The 23085-nt window shown below is 48.6% G+C and overlaps 1 protein-coding gene across 2 annotated transcripts in view; it reads right to left on the bottom strand.

Annotated features, from left to right (window-relative positions):
* Positions 1-2931: 2931 nt before the first annotated feature.
* The window catches only part of LOC110306026 (signal transducer and activator of transcription 5B), a 71334-nt gene continuing 51180 nt past the window's right edge, over positions 2932-23085 (bottom strand). For both annotated transcript variants that reach the window (XM_021178221.3, XM_021178220.3), the window contains exons 6-19: positions 20939-21069; positions 20582-20733; positions 20008-20163; positions 19435-19614; positions 18988-19075; positions 18789-18911; positions 16905-16997; positions 13219-13425; positions 11159-11253; positions 10861-10991; positions 9703-9873; positions 6559-6610; positions 5868-5972; positions 2932-5418 (exon numbers count right to left, since the gene is read on the bottom strand). In XM_021178221.3, the coding sequence (XP_021033880.1) occupies positions 5292-5418; positions 5868-5972; positions 6559-6610; positions 9703-9873; positions 10861-10991; positions 11159-11253; positions 13219-13425; positions 16905-16997; positions 18789-18911; positions 18988-19075; positions 19435-19614; positions 20008-20163; positions 20582-20733; positions 20939-21069 (1811 nt within the window). In that variant the 3' untranslated portion in view covers positions 2932-5291. The remainder of the gene's footprint in view (positions 5419-5867; positions 5973-6558; positions 6611-9702; positions 9874-10860; positions 10992-11158; positions 11254-13218; positions 13426-16904; positions 16998-18788; positions 18912-18987; positions 19076-19434; positions 19615-20007; positions 20164-20581; positions 20734-20938; positions 21070-23085) is intronic.

Raw genomic sequence — 23085 nt, 5'->3', positions numbered from 1 at the left:
ACCCGACTGTTCTTCCGAAGGTCCAGAGTTCAAATCCCAGCAACCACATGGTGGCTCACAACCATCTTGTAATGAGATCTGACTCCCTCTCTGGAGTGTCTGAAGACAGCTACAGTGTATTTACATATAATAAGTAAATAAATCTTTAAAAAAAAAAAAAAAAGGAGGCCCAACTGCAGTTTAAGTACTTTAACTGCTGAACAGTCTCTTCAGCTCAACATATCCCCACACCCTTTTTGCTTGGTTTTGTTTGTTTTGGTTTGGTTTCAAGACAGAATTTTACTGTATAGCCCTTGATGTCCTGAAATTGACTTTGTTTTTTTGTTTTTGTTTTTTTTTTTTTTTTCCGAGACAGGGTTTCTCTGTGTAGCCCTGGCTGTCCTGGAACTCACTCTGTAGACCAGGCTGGTCTCGAACTCAGAAATCGGCCTGCCTCTGCCTCCCAAGTGCTGGGATTAAAGATAAGGGGCTGCTTTTGCCTACACCACTGGGTTTCCAGTTGTCCTTTTTTGAGATAAGGTTAAGGATAGCCTTGAACTTTTGATACCCCTGCTTTCTACCTCCCAAGTGCTAGGATTACAGGCATGTACCATCATGCCTAGTTTATAGTAGGGTGTGTTTGCTAATTTTTTAAAAATATTTTTGGGGGCGTTTTATTATATTATTATTATTTATACAGCATTCTACCTGCAGGCCAGAAGAGGGCATCAGATCCCATTACAGATGGTTGTGAGTCACCATATGGTTGGTTGCTGGGAATTGAACTCAGGACCTCTGGAAGAGCAGTCAGTGCTCTTAACCACTGAGCCATCTCTCCAGGCCCTTGTTAGTGGCTTTTAAAATAAGTGTGCTTGTAGCAATTTTCCTCTTAACCACAGCTAGCTCCCAAATAATTAAGAGTAGACTATTCTATTTATTTAACAAGCTAGAAGGGCACAGTGACTGAGCAGTAGTACTCCACTTTAATCCTCTAAGCTAATCTGTACCTCCCAGCCAGAATCCCAGAGATACCTGCATTTTAGTACTGATCTGGCTCTCTGGGCTCTAGGTGTTTTCTCCTATACTCTTTCTGTGGCAAATCCCCTCTTCCCCTCTCCCTGTCTCCTCCATCCCTTGGCTGGGAGGAAGCCCACTGATTTCCTCCCCTGTTCAGTCATTGGCTGATCAGCTTCTTTATTGACCAATTAGGGAATAATTTGGGAGCAATGTTTTGCAACCAGATTGGAGGGGGCACTAAAATCATCATTTGAATAATATACAAGGATAATCTTTACACAGTGCACAATAACATTATGCCTACACAGGTGGTCCTGGGTTCTATATAGTATTCTGCCTGCATGCATGCCTGCAGAAAGCAGACTGAGTAATCCAAGGAGAACAAGCCAGTAAGCAGCACACCTCCATGGCCTCTGCATCCGCTCCTGCGTCCAGGTTCCTACCCTGTTTGAGTTCCTGCCCTGACTTCTGTCCTTTTGAAGGACTTCCCTGCATGTGACTGTCATCTTTGACCTGATCTGTGAATGACCTCCCGCCTACAGGACCAATATCTGTAATCTGACCTCACAAAGCTTCATCCAGGTGTATGACAGGCTTGCCAAAACCCAGAAGGAGGGGCTGGAGAGATGGCTCAGTGGTTAAGAGCACTGGCTGCTCTTCCAGAGAGGACTGGGGTTCAGTTCCCAGCACCCTCATGACAGCTCACAGCTGTCTGTAACTCCAGGTTCAGGGGACCCAACACCCTCACCTAGACATCAATGCACATAAAATAAAAATAAATAAATCAAGGAAAAGAAAAAACCAGAAGGGGTGCAAATGAGTCAAGGCAGCGAGCAGCAACCAGAGAACTGCATTCAAACTCTATACCTGCATCCTGTTCGCTCTCTCCCGATCATTCCTGATGATGGTGCTGTGAAGGTGTCAGCCAAACAAGCCTTCCTCCCCAGTGTGCTGTTTGGTCATGTTGCTTCACGGCAGCAACGGTGGCCCTGACTAAGACACAGGGACTCTTAAAATGGAAATCTGGTCATTCCAACAGCTGAGATCTCACCCCCTGCCATCCCACTCAGCCAGGCCTGTGAGGTCCCTTGGTTCCCTGACTGCTTTGAAGCTTCATCCCTATCCAAGAGACTCCTCACAGCACAGGCCCTGGGCCAGGATCTCCAGAGAACCTGTGGGCAATGGGCAGAAGCCTCAACCTACACTGCACCAAACCTTCTAGAACATTCTGCCCCCCACATAATGCCCTGGCTCCAACCCTCTCATGCTTTCCTCTAAGCCCGAAGGCTGAAGGCCTATTCCTTCCTAAACTTCTGTTTGGCTGGGACACTGGGCTACTGCTGAGGGCTCGTTACTCTGGAGGCTGAGAAAGGAAGACAGCCGGGGAGTTCAACCACAGCTTGAGACCTTGTCTCAAAAGAAAGAGAGGGCTGGGCATTAGGGGGCATAGCTTATTAGTAGAGAGCTTCTCTGGCATGCTGCAAGTCCCAGCACGAGAGAAGGAGAGAGAGAGAGAGAGAGAGAGAGAGAGAGAGAAAGAGAGAGAGAGAGAGAGCAGCTCAGGCTCTCCATGACCTTTCCTTCATGTTTCCTCTTGTATTTCATAATGACCTTGGGTGGCAGGAACCAATGTCTTGTCACCACCAGTTTTCCGACACGGTGCCAGGCTCAGGGGAAGAATCTGAACACAATCAGTTAGGACGGGCTTTCCATCAGGAAGAGGGTGAGGGGAATCTGAGATGGTTATCGGCCCAATCATTTCCCAGCAGGAAGGTAAGAGAGGCCCCTGACTGCAATCAAAGCTCATGGCATGTCATCTCAGGCCACTGAGGCCCAACTAGTTCCCCTTCTTAGGGTCATGCTCGTGACTGAAAACATTTTCCAGTTAAAGCCACCCTCCTCTGACATGTGACCGAAAGGAAACAGGACTCCATATTGTCCTTCAAGGAGACGCCTTTATTGTAACATAAAATACACAATTTTATGGCTGCCTCAATTTATACACAATACTTTTTTGGTGGCTATATACTAATCTGCCTCAACACTAAAATATGTATCTGAAATAAAACGTTAAAAAGAAAAATTATAAAAGAATATTTTCGTTGTAGGAGATAGCCACTTCAAATCTCCTTCCACCTCTACAAAGCCCCCCCCCCCAGGCCACACCCCAAAGCTGAGGCTTTCCCGACTCACTCGTGGGTCTGTGAGCAGGCAAGAGGTGGGTGGAGACCTGCCCTCACCTCATTTTTGGGTGCAAGAGTTGGGCAGAGAGACCAGCATGCGGATAGGGGACACACTTTCCAGTTAAAAACCTCTCCCATGTCCAGGTTCACCCTCAGTAAATCCAGGGTAGCTTAAAAACTATGTGGAAGCCTCGCTTCTTTGGCAACCTTTTCTCCAACCTAACTTGAGAGTCAGCTTAGAACCTTCCGGAGGGGACCCAGGCTGCTCTACTCTCCCCATGCCTTGGGGCCATGTCCACCATATATCTAGATATTTGTCGAGTCCACACCCTCATGAGGGTTACTGGGACAGTCGCATGACAGGTGGGGACGAGTCCCTTAAGCCTGGACTTCCCTGGCAGTTCCAGCTTTCTTCTGAGGGGCCAGGGAGGGGCCTCACACCTCCTCCATCCGGCCAGCACCTGAGGCAGAGAGGCTACCACCAGGCATAGAAAAAAATCAGTGTACAAAACCAAGGCAAGGCAAACAGCAGCTTTTGAAAACTCGTCCCCCAATAATAAATAATTTACTACACAGGAGTATTTTCTTCTAACAGTAAAACACTGATAAATTCAGAAGTTATTTTTGTAAAAAAAATATGTTTATTTACTTGCATGTATAAAAATAAGGTTTTGGGGGCTCCTCTCCTGGGCACGGTTCTGCCCTTGTTTGGGAGAGGAAGCCAAGGAGGGCTCTCAGCAAGCCTGAGTGGCAACCGCTCTCTGCTTGCCCCTCTCCCTGACGGTCCACTGCAGCCCCTTCCTTCCTTCTGGAGACACTACAGAGGAGACTGTGGAACAAATCACCCTGAGGCTTTCGCTTTGCTTTTAGTTTTCCAAGCTTCCTAGGAAACCCCGCTGACTGACTGCATTTCCCCAATCCCCAACAGCACCCGGCACCCAGCACTGCACAGTGCTGGCTGCCTGCTTGGCAGGCTGTCCCCGTGTGCAGGTCCCATTCCTACCACCTAATCCTCAGGGCACTATGTGACACTGAAGGGAGATGAAGTGATCTGGGTACAGAGGACCCAGGACCTGATACAGGAAGGGAGAAATTTGATGTCAAATTAGGGTGCAAATGGGAAAAACATTAAAAAAAAGGACCTGATTTAGAAACAAAAAACACCACCGGACGTTTGCAGAAAGCCATTATCAACACGCTTGGAGAAAAGCCTTGGATAGCGCAGGCGCGGCCTGGCCACAGCACAGAGTTGGGGAGGCTGGCGCAGACAGGCCACGCCCAGCGTCTGGAGCCAGGACTTGGGCACACCGCACCGCCCTGGCAGAAGGAGCACAGGGCATCACCTGAACCTGTACGCTCAGAGCTGGGTTGCCTGGCTTCCTCTCCACTATTTTGTTAAACATCTCCACTTGAATACACGCACGTAAGCTGAGTGGCAGTTCTAGAAATAGAGACTGATTGAGCAGAGAGGGAAGGAGCCAGTGTTAAGATGGCAGAAGTGGCAGAAACGGAAACAGCCACTCCCCATCCAAAAACCTGTGACCACCCTTGCCCCATCACCCTGGATTCAGCTCCCTTTTCCGTCCCTTATGCAAAGGGGACAGGGGACACGGGAGGTACTGGCTTTCATCATCAGACAGTCATCTACATCTCAGAAGACAGACGGAGACAATGACTTGCTTGGACTATGGACTACCTGGCAGAGGAACAGAGGCTCCCCAGTGAGAGGGTGCTTTTTCCTCTGTCCTTTTCTTACTTGGACAATCACGTGTCAAGGGTCAGCCACCCTGAAGACACATGGCCAGGTTCCAGGGTTCAGGGAACCAACTGCCTTTTTGCACATGGTAAAAACAAGCACAGCCGCTGCCCTGGCGTGGCGGCTTAGACTGGACAGCAGGGGCAGGGGGGGAAAAAAACACGACGTGCAAATGCACTCACACTCACGCGCACTCCCTTCACTAGTGCCACTATGCACAGAGACACTAAAGTCACAACTAGTATTAACACTTCACATTACGAGTATTGTTTCCAAAGAGAAGCGATTCATGGAATTAAAACATCCACAGGAAGTTCCTCCACGAGGACGACGAAGCTGCAGGTGGTGAGGTCTGGTCATGACTGTGCGTGAGGGATCCACTGACTGTCCATGGGCCGGCCTAAGAGCTCTTCCACGCGCCGCGCCACGTCCATCGTGTCTTCCAGATCAAAGTCCCCATCGGTGTCAAGGACGGAGTCCGGGCTTCAGAGGGAAGGACAAATGATGAGGGGGAGGCGCAAAGGTTATCAGAGGTCATCTGAAATCCCATAACCCACCAGGTGAGTGAACTGGGCTCTCACTAGAAAGATCTCCTGATAGAAATCAGAGAGGCCTTTGCTGGCTAGGTCATCAGACCGTCCTATCTATCCTGGATGCCCACTCCCAAACTCCACCCAGCCCTTACACACAAAGTGTGGCAAATCTCCATTTTTCAGAGAAGACAAACAGATGCCAATTTGCTCATGGCCACTGATGCTTTAAATATCTGGTGCAATCTCCCCCTCTGGAAGGCCAGTGCCTGGATGTAGGCTGGGTGAGGTTAGTTCCAGAGAACCTTCAGGTTCCTTTGCCCTGACTCCAGGCCTTAGGAAGTCCAGCCTGAAGCCAAGGCCCCAGTTGCTCCCATTTATGCCCCCAAGAGCATGACCTACTTGGGTGGGTACATGTTGTAGTGAGCCTGAGGGCACACGACTGGGGAAGGAGCCTGATCCATGTAGGTGGCGCCACCCCCAGCATCTGTGGATGCATTTGCAAACCTGTAGAAGGAAGCAGAACACAACCTCAGCCACGTGGACTGGAGGAGGGGCTAGGGGGCATCTTCATGTCTTTTGCAGGACATAGGAAGTTGGACCCCAGGGGCCTGCACACAGCATGACTGCAACTCAGTTACATCTCAAAGGCTAAGCCAGGTTTCCTGGGGTCTTAGGGATGCTGGACTCAGGTGCTGGGGGAAGAACACAAACAAGAGAGAGAGAGAGAGAGAGAGAGAGAGAGAGAGAGAGAGAGAGAGAGAGACAGAGAGAGAGAGAGAGACAGAGAGAGAGAGACAGAGAGAGAGAGACAGAGAGAGACAGAGAGAGACAGAGAGAGAGAGAGAGACAGAGAGAGACAGAGAGAGAGAGAGAGAGACAGAGAGAGAGAGAGACAGAGAGAGAGAGAGACAGAGAGAGAGACAGAGAGAGAGAGACAGAGAGAGAGAGACAGAGAGAGAGAGAGACAGAGAGAGAGAGACAGAGAAAGACAAAGAGAGAACGACAGACAGAAACAGACAGAGAGACAGACACAGAGAGAGACAGAGAGAACATGAGAGCGCCAGAAGAGAGCTGGGCCCTGGACACTTACTCGGGTACCACCTGCTTGATCTGTGGCTTCACGTATCCATCAGCTGCTTTTGCTGCCGGGGAGAAGAACAGTGAAAACCAGGGACCTCAGAGACACCTCCCTCAAGAACTTATCTTTTCTAGGGTTAGGACACAGCCTCTTAATCTCAACTCAGAACATGACAGACACAGCAGGTAACATTTCTGTCTTCTGGGAGGCTTGCTGCCGATGTGAGGCACTGAAAGTACAAATTGGGCCACCTTCCAGGTCAGCTGGCACGATTTAGAAAGTCCCACACAGAGCAGGCAGACACTTCCATGCGCGTGTAGTTAACTTCTAGTGGTGCATATTTGTGAAAAAAATTTTTTTTCTTTTGAAACAGGATCTCACTATGTAGGATAGGCTGCCTTCAAGTTCACAGAGATCTGCCTGTCTCTACCTTATGAATTTATGACTATGCCTGACTTTTTGTCTGGTATTGGGGACTGAAGAACCTAGGGTATCGTATATACTAGGACATCGTATATACTAGGCAAAAGCTCTACCCCTAAGCTCCCCCCACCTCTTTTCAGACAGTGTCTCGCTAAGTTGCACATGCTGGCTTTGAACTCACTCTCTACCCCAGGCAGGTATTGCATTTTGGATCTTCCTGCCTTAGTCTCCCAAACTGAGATTATGACTGTGCCTGCAGGCATAATTGAAAAATAAAAGCTTTGAAAACTTCACAGTTGGAGCTGGCAAGACAGCTCAGTGAGTAAAGGTCCTTGTCACAAAGCTTGATCACACAAGTCCCATCCCCGGGACCCACACAGTGGAAGAAGACTGCCGACTCCCAGTGATTGTCTTCCTACTCCCCACATGCACACCATGGTATATGTGTGTAACACACACACACACACACACACACACACACACACTAAAAACAGACAGATTGGGTTTCTATGGAAATCACAAGTCTTTGCTCTTGAGAAAATAAAACTTAATACAGAGAAAAGATTTTCTGTATAGATAAATCAATAGGGGATTAACATATTTTTCTTTCTTTCTTTCTTTCTTTTTTTTTTTTTTTTGGTTTTTCGAGACAGGGTTTCTCTGTGTAGCCCTGGCTGTCCTGGAACTCACTCTGTAGACCAGGCTGGCCTCGAACTCAGAAATCCACCTGCCTCTGCCTCTCAAGTGCTGGGATTAAAGGCGTGTGCCACCACGCCCGGCTCATATTTTTCTTGTGTGTGTATATACACATGTTTCTGGGTGGCATATTTATGTGCATGTGTGTGCCCAGGCATGTGGAGGAACACATACACTAGTATTACAAGTGCCACATCGCCTGGCTTTTTAAAAAGTATGGGCTCTAGGGGTTAAACTCGCAGCAAGTACTCTGCAGACAGAACAGCTCACCCTCAGATGAGTATATTTTCTATATACAAATATAACTTAAAAAAAAAAACAAAAAAAAACAAATATAACTTAAAAAAACCAAGGAAGAAATACAAACATGTTTTTCACAGAAAAAAAGTTATCAATGGCCAGAGCTGGCCATTGGTGGATGAAGAATCTAGGTTCAGGAGCTAAACCAAGCTGAAACCCTAGCTTGGCCCCTTCCCAGTCATGGGATCTTTGGCAAATTATTTGATTTCCCTATGCCTCAGTTTCCTGTAAAAGAGGAGTTCTAGTCATACTATAAGCCAGCTCTCAATGAAATGTTTTCCTTTGTAAGAGCTGCCTTGGTCACGGTGTCTCTCTACAGTGGTAGAACAGTGACTAAGACGGATACTATAGGAAGCTCAGAGACATCCAGCAAAAGCTAGCTTCTGCTACCATGCTAATTAATCTGGAATTATTAATCATCATGTGCAAAGGTTGCCTAGAATCAGATAAATACACACAGGACTTATAATGTACCATTTTCATGCCAACCAGACTGGCAGACATGAATGGAGGCTCTCCTGTGGTTGGCAAAAAGACAGAGAAGCAGATGTCCAACAGATAGCTGTGGGGAAATGTGAATTTGGCTTTTTGAATGCAGTTTTGGATGCATCAAAAAAAAAAAAAAAAAAAAGCTTAAAAAGCATATGCCCTTTGACCTAATTCTGCTTAGGAATTTATCTGAAGGAATAGTTGAACAAGATACGTGTACTAGGTTATCTCAGTATCAGTCATAAGTGAAAATGAAGTAAATTAAATACTAAGAATCTCAATTGCCTAAGCGAGATCTTTGAGAGCCACTAGGTGATGGAGTCCTGTGCAATCCTGAAGACAGTGCTACACACACGAACGCATTACTGCCCTGCAACTCTGTGTGTGTGTGTGTGTGTGTGTGTGTGTGTGTGTATAATCAGGGCACTTAGGATTATGCACGCTTTGACCTTTCACCCCGGCCTCCATTACTGAGGTGCCCTGGCCTCAGTTCCCATCACCAACTTCCTGATTGGCTGGAGGCAGCCTCCGGGCTCTGGGGAGCTTTTCAGCCACCCCAGCTCGGCTTTCTCTCTCAGCCTAGGATGCTTGTCCTCTGGGTCTCTGCAAAGCCAGTTTCCTTACTTTGTTCAAGTCTATTCACGTGTCACTTCCTCAGAAACCTCCTCTGACCCCTCAGGAGAGATGGATCCCCGCTCCCCACCATGCCTCCCCCTTCACTTCTACTTTACTGCTCTTCAGGGAATCCACTGCTAAGTAAACAGGACTCCCCCCGCCCGGTCCACCCCCCCCCCCCTGCTGCTTGCTGCTTTCCCTCTCTGACCAGACAACAGCAGCCCAAGAATCCAGGGAGAGAACAGACCACAGGTTTACAGACTGTTCAAGAACGCTACAGAGCAGTCTACAGAGCTAGCCTCTAGATGTGTGTGAAGTCTTACTTTCTCACGAATTTGTGTATTTCCTAAGAATTTTACGACAATATGGACTATTTTGGCCAGGAACGGTGCGGTGCGACTTTAACCTCAGCGTTTGGGAGGCAGAAGCGTTTTCATTGACAGACACTGCAGACATCTGCCCTGGGTATTGCCTGAAGTCCAGTGGGGTGCTGTTTGGGTTTTGTGCAGGAAAGAGATTTGAACATCCATGCATATGCACACACACCACCCCCATACAAATGTATGTACACACACACACACACACACACACTAGCAAAAACCCAAACAAAACCCACTGTAGATGGACACTCACCAGTTGCGGGCTCACACGGGACCGGTGTGTAGTACTTAGAATATACTTCATCCTTTGGCCGATCAGGAAACACATATATGAGGTAATTCAGGTCCCCCAGGCGGTCAGCGAGGGACCGGATAGAGAAGTCTCTAGTGGTAAAAGGCATCAGATTCCAAAACATTCTCTCCTCTGGATCAATAAACAGAACAACCACATTCTAACCATGGTTTCCAAATGTGAGATCTTAAAGTCCACACACTGAAGATTTAAGCCCCACACTGAAGTCACGCCACCAGAAATGCTCATCCCCAGATCGCCTCGGGATGCCAACAGGGACTTCTTGGATGTCTCAGTACATAAGCAGATGCTACATCATTCCCCTAGAGACCCAGCGACCTCAGTGGGCTCAAGTTCAAGTGGAGTCCTCCCAGTGCCTAAAAGCAACAGCCCTGGAGCTAGAGAGATGGCTCAGCACTTAAGAGCACTTGTTCTTGCAGCAGACTGGGGTTCAATCCCCAGCACCCACATGATGGTTCATGACCATCCATAACTCCAGTTCTAGGGCACTGCATACATGTGGTACACAGACAAACATGGGGGCCAAACACCCACATACAGAATAATACAATAAAATAAATAAGGGAAAGAAAAGAAGTAGCTCTTAGGGAACCCCCAGTCTCATTTTCTAGGAAGCACACCCGCAGCCAGGGAAAGCCTAAGAGCTAGAACAAGCAGGTAGAATGTTTAAAACACAGAATAGACAAAGTAACAAGCTACTCTACTTCAGTGTGAGGGCCAGACTAAGGAAGGAATGGACATTCTTAGGTGGCAATGTTAGCAGCAACACCTGGCATTAATTAGAGAATCTTGGAGCCACAGAAGGGCTAAAAGGAGCGCCAGGCTGAGTAACAATAGGCAAACGTTTCAAAAGGGAAGTGGCAGCGACTCTGCCCGACACCCATGCTAGGGCTACAATTCAGCATTTCCCATAATAAGGTTGCTCACAGGCTGCCTTCCGAGCAGTTGTGTCATGGCTATGTTAGCGATTCTTGTAATTAGGTCTGTCTCCAACAAACAATATATTCTCAGTAAGATGTGTTAGAGTCATCTCGTGACAAAGCAGCTGACTTGGGACACAAAGCCAAACCCTGTCTCAAAAAAGGGCGAGGCACTCACGAGAGTCAAACTTCCAAGCAATGGTGATGCCCCCGATTTCTGAGTCGCTGAAACGCAGCAGGAAGGTCCCGTCCGGCTTGTTGATGAGCAGGTCGTGGGCCTGTTGCTTGTTCACGAAACCCAGGATAGCCCTGGGTCAGAGTCAGAAGCAGAGGATGACAATGTCAGAGAGAAAAACCTATGGATTTTCATACTGACTTATAGATAATGGCAGCCACAGCTACTTGGGAGACCGAGGCAGGAGGATTGCTTGAGCTCAAGATCAGCCTTGGCAATGTATTATAAAGATGATTCTCACCCATCATTCCAGTGAGGCTTGAGATGTTTTTTCAATACTTCCATCACGCCGTCAAACCACTGCCAGAAAGTGTAATTCCGTCCTGGCAAATTCTCCTGGTTGGGGACACGAGAGTGAACGGGAAGAGAGCCACAGTGACCATTAGAATATCAGCTGCATATGGCAGAGGCACTTCAGAGTCTGTTGTAGGGGACACTTGTCCTGGGCTTTGTACAAACACCTTCCACATGCAGCCTGCTAAGGGCTGTCTTGTTCTGAATTAACTTTAAGTCTAGACGTCACCCAGGAGGCACACAAGACTCAGTGGCCTTGGTATATGTGATGCTACGTCATCTCCCTAGAGACCCAGCAACCTCAGTGGGCTCAAGTTCAAGTGGAGTCCTCCCAGTGCCTAAAAGCAACAGCTCTGGAGCTAGAGAGATGGCTCAGCAGTTAAGAGCACTTGTTCTTGCAGCAGACTGGGGTTCAATCCCCCAGCACCCACATGATGGTTCACGACCATCCATAACTCCAGTTCTAGGGCACTGCATACATGTGGTACACAGACAAACATGGGGGCTAAACACCCACATACAGAATAATACAATAAAATAAATAAAACCCAGTGGCCTTGGTATATGTGAATTCCCCCCTCCCCCTCCCCCTCCCCGTCACATAGAGCAAGATGGCAAAGAGGGGAGCAGGAATCGTAGGGACAAGAGCCAGATGCTGGGAGGATAAGACTGAACTCTAAGGACCATCTACCAGAATCCTAAGACTGAATTCTGGGGGCCCAGCCACAAGAAGAATAAAACTGGACTCTGAATTGATTTTTTTCCCCCCTTTCAGCTTCTCTATAAAAATGCATGAGGAAAAGACGGGAAGGCAGATTTGGCTCCAACTTCCACACTGTCAGCACTCTGAATAAAGCAAAAAGCTTCAAAGCCTGGCTTGTGCTTTGTTATGGGCAGCCCAGGCTACGTACAGACACTTCAGATGGAAAAGAAGCATGCAAACATGCCTGCCTGCCTGTTACCAAGTCATCTTACAGTCTCAGGGACAGAGCAAGGAGGGAAAGCGAGAAGGGAGGGATAAAAGCCACAGAGCTGGTACCCCCAGGGGATCCTGCTAGATTTGGTGGACTCGCCTCTGGCCATTTCTGTGGTCTGAGACAAGCAGCACCAGTGTCCCCTGGGAGATTCTGAGATATGCACATTTTTCCAGGCTCGCCCCGGACCTGCTATGAATCAGAGCTTACACTTTTTAACAAGATGCAGGGTGGGTTCATAGATCTGACCTGAATTAGATCACACTAAGCCACAGAGGCTGACATCATACACACATTCCTAGTAATTATCAGCCAAGTACAGTAACCAGGTTCTGTGGGAGGCAGGGGCTTTACCACAATGGCAAAGGTAGACCACTGCGGCCTGTTTTCCTGACCTCCTCTGACGACCGCCGATTGGGTCCAGAACCATTCAGAAGCCATGAGCTTTCTGAATTAAGGGCATCTGGATCTCTGGATTACAGACAGAGCAGGGAGAAGTTTAACTGAAAATCAAAGCTGTGACTTGAAGAAACATTTCCTTTGTCCGTACCTGAGGGTTTCTCAGAAGCCTGTGCTGAGCTTGGCTTACATTTGCTTCACTGTTTCCTTTATTTATTTTTATTTTTTTACTATATGTAAGCACACTGTAGCTGTCTTCAGACACTACAGAAGAGGGCATCGGATCTTGTTACAGATGGCTATGAGCCACCATGTGGTTGCTGGGATTTGAACTCAGGACCTCTGGAAGAGCAGTCAGTGCTCTTAACCACTGAGCCGTCTCTCCAGCCTACACTGTTTCTTTTATAGAGGAAGAAATGCATTAAGTGCCCACAGGGCCCAGCTCACAGACACAAAGCAAAGATGTCACTCTATGTGAGACCTGACTCTCAAACTGTTCATCTACACAGATGTTTCTGTGACCTTGGGTAGAGCGCATGAGAAATAGGAAGAACAGGGGCCCAGGGCAGGGAAACTCCAGGAGGCAGACATTTGGAAAGGTTGGAGTAAGAGTGACTGGCAGCCGGCCACTCACCCGGTTGAACTGGGACCAGGACACGGACATGCTGTTGTAGTCCTCGAGGTGGTTGCTGCTGATGTTGAACAGTTTCTGTGCCAGGAACACGAGGTTCTCCTTGGTCAAGCCCCGGTTGCTCTGTACTTCAGCCTTGAATTTCATGTTGAGCGCTTCACACAGCTGCGGCCACAGCACCTTGTCAGGCACGGCAAATGGCACCCTGCCCTGAGAGGGAGAGAAGCCAGCCTCTAAGAGAGCAGTTGTTTGATTGGTTCTCTCAAGCCACAAAAGGAAAGCAGCAGCGGCTGGAAGGAGTTGCGTTTGTCTTGCCAAACCTGAGCAGATTCAGACATTCATGGGATGCCCTGTTCTGAGAGACACACAAGGCTCTACTTTAACGTCCTCATTCATGACACAGCTGCAGGGCCACCCTGCCTTACCGGTGCTGGCTTAGGAGCTACTGACCCTGTGGTCAGCTTCTGGTTCTAATAAATAGCGGCAGAGCAAAGTACCACCAAGTTTTGGCTCATGGTCTGGATTCACTGGAAGATTTAGATAGTGAAAACATGGGTAGGTGTGGTGGCCCACGCCTGTGACCTTAGCACCTGGGAGAGAGGGAGGTTCAGGAGTTCTAGGTCATTCTTTACCACATAGCGTTTGAGGTCAGCCTGGGCTATGTGAGACCCTATTTTAAAGAGAGAGAGAGAGAGAGAGAGAGAGAGAGAGAGAGAGAGAGAGAGAGAGAGAGAGAGAGAGAGAGAGAGAGAGAGAAGGCAGTCAGACAGACAAGCCTGGCTTTCTAAGTGAGCAGAAGAGAGGGGGGGGCCCACACATGTGCAGCCCCAAGTATAACACTTGCTTGCCCCTGACACCTGCCAAGAACTCTAGCTCACAGTGAAGCAACTTGGCATGGAGGAGTGGAAAGTTTCTAGTTGGCAACTTGATTGAGAAACAGTTAGAATATGAACTTGTAATACACTGCCTCTCATTCTATTCAGCTGGCTGGTCAGTAGGTACGAGGGTACAGTTAGGGCCAGAGGGATGTGGTCTGGTGTTCGCACCACACAGGGTAGTGACCAAGATGGCCAGGAGAGGGGACTTCCTCTCTCTTCACCTTCCTGCTTCCTTCCTCCTCCCCTCTCTGTGGGGGTGTGTGAGGGTGAAGCACATATGTGCACATAGGTGGAGGTCAGAGGTCAACCTCAGGTGTCTTTTTCATGAGTTCTCTACTTTTTAAAATTTATTATTGGGGCTGGAGAGATAGCTCAAGTGATGAAGAGCACTGGGTGTTTTTGCAGCACCCACACGGCAGGTCACAATCATCCTGTAACTCCAGTTCCAGGGGATCTGATGCTCTCTTCTGCCTCATGGGCCACAGGCACAACATGGTACACACATATACATGCAGGCAAAACTCTCACATGTATAAAATAAAATATAAAAACTCAGGTCTCCATATTTGCATGGCAAGCACTTTACTAAGCCATCCCCCCAAACCCCTTTCTTAGTTGGGGATAGGTCTCATGCAGGCCAATCTGGCCTTGAACTTGAAATTAATATATAGCCAGGATAACCATGAAATTCTGATCCTTCTGACTCTACCTCCCAAGGGCTAAGATTACAGGAGTGCATTACCATGACTGTTCAGGGGACTACCTATCATCTGTCTGTCTGTCTATCTGTCTGTCTGTCTGTTGTACCTCACTACTAAGGGTATATAGTCTACCATGTCCGGACAGCTTCCCTGAGCTTGGTGTAAAATGAAGAACAACCAGCCGGGCGTGGTGGTGCATGCCTTTAATCCCAGCACTTGGGAGGCAGAGGCAGGCGGATTTCTGAGTTCGAGGCCAGCCTGGTCTACAGAGTGAGTTTCAGGACAGCCAGGGCTACACAGAAAAACTCTGTCTCAAAAAAAACAAACAAACAAACAAAACCCCCCCCCAAAAAACACAAAAAAAACGACCTTCTCTAAGCAGGGCTTCCTCTTCTTCTGATCTGGGGAGCCCAAACCATACTCTGTCTGGTGGAGGTCACATAATCCATGGTGAAATTCAAGGAATGCCTCTCCATGCAAATGAGGTACCCCCAAGCCTCAGCCAATGTAATTTCACTTTAAGAAGAACCCCTTTCCACTCTCCTAGGTTCATATACACAGCCCTGGTTCACCCCGAATAAAGTGTGTATGCATACAAAGCATACAAGCCCATCCCGAATAAATCCCAGCATACAGTGGTGTCTAGATACCCTGAGAGGGAGGAAACGGAGGGCCCAGAATCACAGCTGGATTCCAACACGCATAACACCTCTCTCTCTCCTTCCTGAGACAGGGTTTTTCTATGTAGTCCTGGCTGCCCAAGTACTGAGATGGACCACTCTATCAAGCTTTCTGTATTTATTTTTAAATAGCATTCAAGATATCCTAGTCATCAGCATCACTGAGAATGTAAAAAATTTCATATTATTTGGACAAGATACCCTACCGGTTACACATTGCAGGGCACGTCAAGGTTACAGAAAGCTTTGTGGACAACAGGGATGGAGGTGAAGCAATCTAATCCATAAGGCTTTGAAGGCAGTGTGCTGTGGCTTTTTTTTTTTTTTTTTTTTTTTTTTTAAGGAGTCTAAACTCTGCTTTTGCAGCACACACAGGGAAGATCTCATAAAAACCCTGCCTTTGCAATAAAGCCCGGTTCTCTAAAGATGACAGTTGAAGAGCCAAGAGTCTCACACTAGAGAAAGACAGACTTGGATGTGTCGAATAACGACGACACTTTTATCATGCTTCTGAGAGTTCTTCTAACAGCGTGCAATAGGGACCCTCCTCATGGAGACATTCTGAAAGTGCTCATCATGGGCTGGGGATTACAGTTTAGCTAGTAGAATGCTTGCCCAGCATGCCCAAGGCTCTGGGGTCTAGGCCCAGTACCCCATAAAAAGTGAGCTTGGCTGGTGAATATCTGTGATGGCATCACTTGTAAAGAGGAGAAAGGCAAGAAGGCTAGGGGTTCTTGGCTGCACAGTGAGTTCAACACTAGCCTGGAATATATCAAGAGACATTGTTGGAGATGGGGAGGGGGAGGTGGGGAAGAGAAGGGGAGGGAAGGAGAGAGAATAAGAGAGTACAAATGCTTATTAGCAGGCTAGGGTAATTCTGCTTTGGGGGTAGGGGGACATAAACCTACAACATGATTATCTGTTCCTTCAGACAAAGCACGTCACTCTTCATGAGCCCTGGGCAGAGCATCAGATGTCATCCGTATTTACTGTCAAAGGACTGAGGCAGGCAAGTTCTCAGGTACAGTAAACTCTAGGAAAGGCCTCAGACCATCTAGGGCTTCCCTGAGGATTCAAATATTACAGAGCATCTTCAGTGTAACAGAAGATGCTCTTTGTGATGGCGCCACGGAGCACCTCTTTACCCAAGTTCCAGGCAAATGAACTCCCCATGGTCACCACGGGAGGAGGCAGAGTCTGAATTCGAACCCTGTCTGGATGTCAAGCCCCTTCCTCTCTCACATTTTCTATTCTGCCTCCCCATGCCCACCTCCTCCATGTGTGTGGGTGTGTGTGTGTGACTGTGTGTGTGAGAGAGATCTCTCTCTCTCACACACACACACACACACACACACACACACACACAGAGGAGAGATTCATGACCCCAATCTTGAGACCGGGAAGACCCACAGACCACAGAATCCACTCACAGGCTCTGCAAAGGCGTTGTCCCAGAGGACAGTGGCTGTGGCATTGTTGTCCTGGCTGCCGTGAACAATCACCACCACCGGGAGCGACAAGGTCTGGAAGACAGAGAAGGGCTGAGCGTTGCTTTCTTCTTCTTTTGTCTGGTTTCCTGATCACCCCAGTTTCAGTGGTACACTCAAAGAAGTGGCGCCGGGAACAGTTGGGGCATACACTTAAGAGGATGAGATATTTCATCTGTCTATCTGTTTCTCTAACTCTCTAACAAACTAATTTTTCCTTTTTGGGAAAAAAAATCTTCCATTATAGTCTAGGCTGATCTTCACTTCAAATCATTATATAGCTCAGGCTGACCTCAAATCAGTATTTTTTATTTTATTTTTTGAGAAAAAAAGTTTCCATAGCATATGCTAATCTCAAATTCCTCATGAAGCTGAGGCTGGCCTTGAACCCCCGATCCTCCTGATTTTACTTTTAATTCTTCAAGTGCGGGGATCACAGGCATGCACACACTGTTGTCAGGCTCAGCTTTTAGTCCAAACATTTAAAAAAAAATTTTGGTTGCTTTTTGGGACAGGGTTTCTCTGTGTAGATTTGCCTGCTCTGAAACTTACTCTTGAGGACCAGGCTGGCCTTGAACTCACAGAGATCCATCTGCATCTGCCTCCTGCCTCAGCCCTCCAAGGGACTAACACTACAAGTGTGTGCCACAGAGCCTAGCTGTAAGTGTAGATATTGTATAGGTGAGGTCACTAAGATATTCTGAAGGATGGGACAACTTTCTCACAAATACATGAAGAACAAGAGAGGAAAACAAGAAAAAGGCTAAGGAGACACTTCTAGAAAAAGCCACAGGGAGAAATGTCTAAAACATCACTTGCTTGCAATCCCAGCACTCGACATGGAGGCAGGACATTGCGATCAAGGCTAGCCTGGGGCTACAGGGTAAGTTTTAGGCTGCCGGAGCTACATAGTAAAACCATACTTCAAAAACAAACAAAAAACCCAATCCACTAAACAAGCAAATATAAAACCACACAACCACAAAACTGCAATCCTTTTCTGCATCTACACTGAGTGGCTCCCATGAGTCACTTAAGTCCCAGGCTTCTATCTAGCTGTTTCAGTATGTTATTGTTTGAACCTAAAGAGGATTTGAAAAAACAATATGTCTGAGGACAAGGGTCTCTCCATTTCCCAATTATCAACAGTGAAAAGGAAGACAGTATGTGGTTACAACTCTTGGCAAAACAAAATAAAACAAAACAAAACCAGCATGAAAAGACACCCTGTATAATTACTGTATAAACGAACATACATCTATATTATATATAGTCTATACACACATACTGCATATATACATCATACACACACTGCCCATGTATACTGCACACACAAATACATCTGACACATATACTTGGTACACACCCAGCATATCCACTCTGTAAATATACATACACACTGTGGTCATACACTATATGCAAGCACAGTATATACATACTATACACACTGTATATACTGACACACTGTAACACACGATATATACATTGTACAGGTATATATACATGCTACAGGTATACAGTGTATATATACTGTACATGCACAATACACATGTACACATACTGTATACACACACCATGTACACACATTGCACACAAACTGTATACATATTATATAAACATGCACATGATCTATATACCATTCATACTATGTGTACTAACACACTATATATATTTTATACACACTGCACATACACAGACTACACATATGGCATATGTGCTGTATATTTATTTGCATGCGTACTGAGTACATACACCACATACATGTTACACATAGGCACACACACTGCACACACACATGCATCCATGCTGACAGGGAGAGGGTTTTACCTTGACTTGAAAGACCAGCTCGTTTCCACCGACGCTGAACTGTGAGTCAAACAGGATTGTGAACTTCTCTTCCGTTACTGACTCTGCACCACGGCGGTCAGACCTCTTGATTCGTTTCAGGGACTGCAGAGGAGAAGCAGAAGATGAGGAGGCCCGAGATACTAAGGGAGCATCCACTGTGCCTCTCCCAAGTCCTCACCATGTTTCTGAAGTGGGCGCTGAGCGTGCCTGTGGCCTGGTGGTACTCCATGACACAACAGTTGTTCAGGATCTCGCCGCTGTAATCACTGCAAATCAGACAGAAGATGAGCTGCAGCCCGAAAACCAAGGGGGCCACTGGGAATAGCTGCCACCTAGAGGAACTTAGCTACCAAGACGAGGCCAAGACCACACTGCAACATGTCCTGCATGTTAGGCCCAGGAGCTGTCTAAACCCAGAGCCTCCTTCTCCTCTGCCCTTCCCCACCCACAGTGGCTCTAATGGCTCTGCTGCTGCTAGTGCGATGATGCCATCTTTAATAAAAAGCCCTCACATTCATTCTCAGGTCCAGAAGAGTCACAGAGAACAGATCTTAGAGAAGATTTTTATCTTCCATCTCATGGACCAAGGAAGAGTGGCAAGTAGGGGACACTGAGGCACACTCACTTGCGGGTGTTCTCATTCTTGAGCAGGGACTTGGCCTGCTGCTCGCTGATGATGGTCGCCTTCACCTGCGGGGGGTTCATATGCACATTCAGCTTCCCCCCCACCAGCAGGCGCACGGTGGCCGCAAACTTGGTCTGGGTCTTCAGGACCTGAGGAGGCTGCTTCTCGATGATGAATGTGCTGCGGGGGACACAAGGGACCAGACAGTTGCCACATGCTGGCTCAGGGAAGAGAGCTGGGAGGCCAGCTAGGAGGGAGGGGCTTCCTGTGGGACCTAATGGGAGAAGGGAGACAGGCAGAGGAGGAGGGCGCCTGCCCTTGTTCCAGGGGAGGACATGGTGGTTGAAGACAGGGGGCTGGAGGCTATGGTGCTTCCCGCAGTGTCCCCAACACACACTGGGCCAGGACAGCCACAGCAGCAGAGCTATGGAGCCACAGTGGGCAGGGGAGGGGCAGCCAAGAAGAATGGGGGGTGGGGGACAGAGCTCTGGGTTTGGACAGCTCCAGGGCCTCAACGTGCCCACCCCAGGAACTGCCATGACCCTCTGAGCATGGCCAGGAGGCAGCAGTCACCTGGTGACCAGGGCTGAGATGATGTCCGTGATGGTGGCGTTGACCTCAGCCAGCATCTCCTCCACAGGGCCTGGGATGGGCAGCTGCTGGCATAGGTGCTCAGCCCTGCGGATCTGCTGACGATTCTGCCAGATGATCTCGGCCAGCTTCTCACACCTGCAAGGAGCCCGGGGCCTTCAGGGGGACGGTGGCTGCTGTTCCAGCCCAGGCTAGGGGAGGAAGATGCATGCTACTCTTCCTCCTTCCCACCAAAGCATCCCCAACCCCCACCCCAGAAAGGTGCTGGCCTTGGCCACTGCTATCCTGCACAGGCACAGAGCAGAGACCCACTTTCCAAAAGCAGAGGACTTGGAACCAACCAGCTCAAGGGTAGCCCTGCCCATCCCAAGGCACCACTGTCCCTTGTGGGAGGTGGCACAGGTCTGAGGAGCCGAGTCCCATCGGGAGCCAAGACACTGCTAATGTGAGAGCTGTCACAGACAGTGGGCATCTGCTGCTCACGCCAAGGCAGGGACAGAAGAGGCAGCTGGCATCCTCACCCAAGCTGCCCACCCCGCCCACCTCTCACCCTCACCAGGACTGCAGCACGTCCAGGCTGCCCTCGGGGGGACCCCCGTTCCCGGCCAGCTGCTGTCTCCGCTTCCACTGGATCAGCTCGTCGTCCAGGATGATGGTCTGCTGCTTCCGCAGCAGCTGCAGGGTCTTCTGGTGCTTCTCAGCCAGCTCCTGTGCGAGGGAACAGCGGCTCTCTGGCTCCCGGCGAGCATCTCTCAGTGCCTGGCCTAGAACCCAGGGCCTAGCCCCCTCACACCCGCTCCACCTCAGGAGAGAGGGGCCCTGCTCCCATCCAGGCTCTGTCCCCCACCTGGTGCCCTGAATCTCAGGTGACAGAGCTCCCTCCGGGGCAGAGGGTCACAGGGTGCACACTAACCACTCGGTACTGCTGCAGTGTCTGTGCCTCTCGCTGCAGCCAGGTCTCCAGGGACACTTGCTTCTGCTGGAGGGCCGTCTCCCTGCTCATGCGCTCCTGGGGGTTCAGCTGTCCCAGCTGGGCAAACTGAGCTGGAGGAGGGGACAGGACACCCACCACCATCAATTCTTGTGTCCAGCAAGAAGTCTGAAAGGTCACCCACTCTCAGGGTCATCTAGACACCCCATCAACAGTAAGTCAGAGTTCCAGCTAGCAATGGGTGTCCCAAGATGAAGGGGCTCTCTCAGAAGGCGGATCAAGGTTCTCCTGACCTGGCCTCTCCTAGGCCGGGAGCAGGTGCTTGTCGGGGAAGCCACTGCTTAGTAGTACGTGCCTCCACACTCCCCACACAGAGGGCATCCTGCCCATCGAACTTGGGTAAATCCCTGTATTTCCCATGCTTCAGTCTTCCATCTGTGAAGGGAGACTCTTGACAGCAGCTCAGGCGGCTGCTCTGGGGATAAAACCAGGGTTTAATTTTTTTTTTTTTTTTTTGCATTCTAGGCAAGCACTCCCCCAACTGAGCTACATCTTCAGTTTTCTTTTGGTACCTTTCAATACGAACGGACAGACCAGGGGGGACAGAAGCAGGACACAGAGTCACATAGAGTCCTCATCGGCTCTGCTCCATCAAGTATGTCCTGGGTTGAACTACCTGTCCACTATCACTGCCTGCAAACCTTCTTGTTCCTTGCTCCACGCCCAGAAAAAGACCGGAGTCCTGGCATTATTGTTTCCTCCGGTGGCCCTCGAGTAGCCCGGCATCCTTATTCTGGTCTTGCCAAGAATTTGTGCATACGGGCATGTCTCATTGAAGTTCATGGCTGGCCTCTGAAAACCATGTCACAATGACCTTGTCCTTGCCCCAGGGACACACAAACTGGGACTGACAAAAGCAACATTAAGACAGCCAGGATAAGCCCGCAACTGTAATTTATGCTGGCCTCAGGGTACAGAGCCAAAAGACAGAGTTCTTTGTCAATGATTTATCATCTGGGAAGCCTGGGAGGCAGTAAATAATGTCAGCATAGCAATGCGCTATGCTTTACACACATGACCTTAGGAGACACAGGGCTACGTCTAGGCGGGTGTGAGGGCAGGTTTCTTCTGAGAGTCTTATTTTTAAAACTGGTGTTAGGTTTATTGCACGCGTATGAGTGTTTTGCATACGTGTATGTCTGTGTACCATGTGCATGCCTGGTGCCCACAGAGGTCAGAAGAGGGTCCTGAATTACTCGGAAGTGGAGTTACAGACAGTTTTGAGCCACCAAGCAGATTCTGGGAACCAAATCTAACTCCTATGCAAAAGAGGCCAGTGGTCTTAATCACTAGAGCCATGGCCCCAGCCCCCTCTGTGTGTCTGAGGCAGGCACAGCCCGCATAGAGAAGAAAGCATAGGGTTAAGAGGGAACGCTGCGGAGGCTCCACAACTCCTGAAAGACTTCTCAAATTCTGTGTGCCTTAGAACAAAGGCTAGGGAACACTGTCCAGAAGGCATACAGGGTCACAGGAAAGTCCTGAATAACTGCATACAACTCAACGGCAGGCACCACAAATAGAGATCCTCCAGTGCCAGGAGGCCAGGCTCTCACATATTAGGAAAGCATTCTACCTCTGAGCTACACCCACGCTCCTAGATGTGATGTACTGCCCACTTCCCATCCCAGCAAGGCTGCATTCATAAAATGCCTACACTAGGCCGGGCAGTGGTGGTGCACACCTTTGATACCAGCACTCAGGAGGCAGAGGCAGAGGGATCTCTGAGTTTGAGACCAGCCTGGTCTACAAAGTGAGTCTCAGGACACCCAGAGCTACACAAAGAAACCCTGTCTAAAACAAACAAACAAACAAACAAACACTCTAAAAATGTTTACTTTGGGGCTGGCAAGATGGTCAAGAGCACTGACTGCTCTTCTGAAGGTCCTGAGTTCAAATCCCAGCAACCACATGGTGGCTCACAAGTATCTGTAATGAGATCTGACGCCCTCTTTTGGAGTATCTGAAGACAGCTACAGTGTACTTACATATAATAAATAAATAAATCTTAAAAAAAGAAAATGTTTACTCTATACAATTATAATATGTCCTCTGTAAGCTATTTATTAAAC

This window comes from Mus caroli, unplaced genomic scaffold, assembly GCF_978045245.1.
Source record: "Mus caroli unplaced genomic scaffold, Mus_caroli_1 scaffold_13, whole genome shotgun sequence".
NCBI classification, from domain to species: domain Eukaryota; kingdom Metazoa; phylum Chordata; class Mammalia; order Rodentia; family Muridae; genus Mus; species Mus caroli.
The sequence above is the reverse complement of the archived record's forward strand: the minus strand, read 5'-3'. Positions and strand labels throughout refer to the sequence as shown.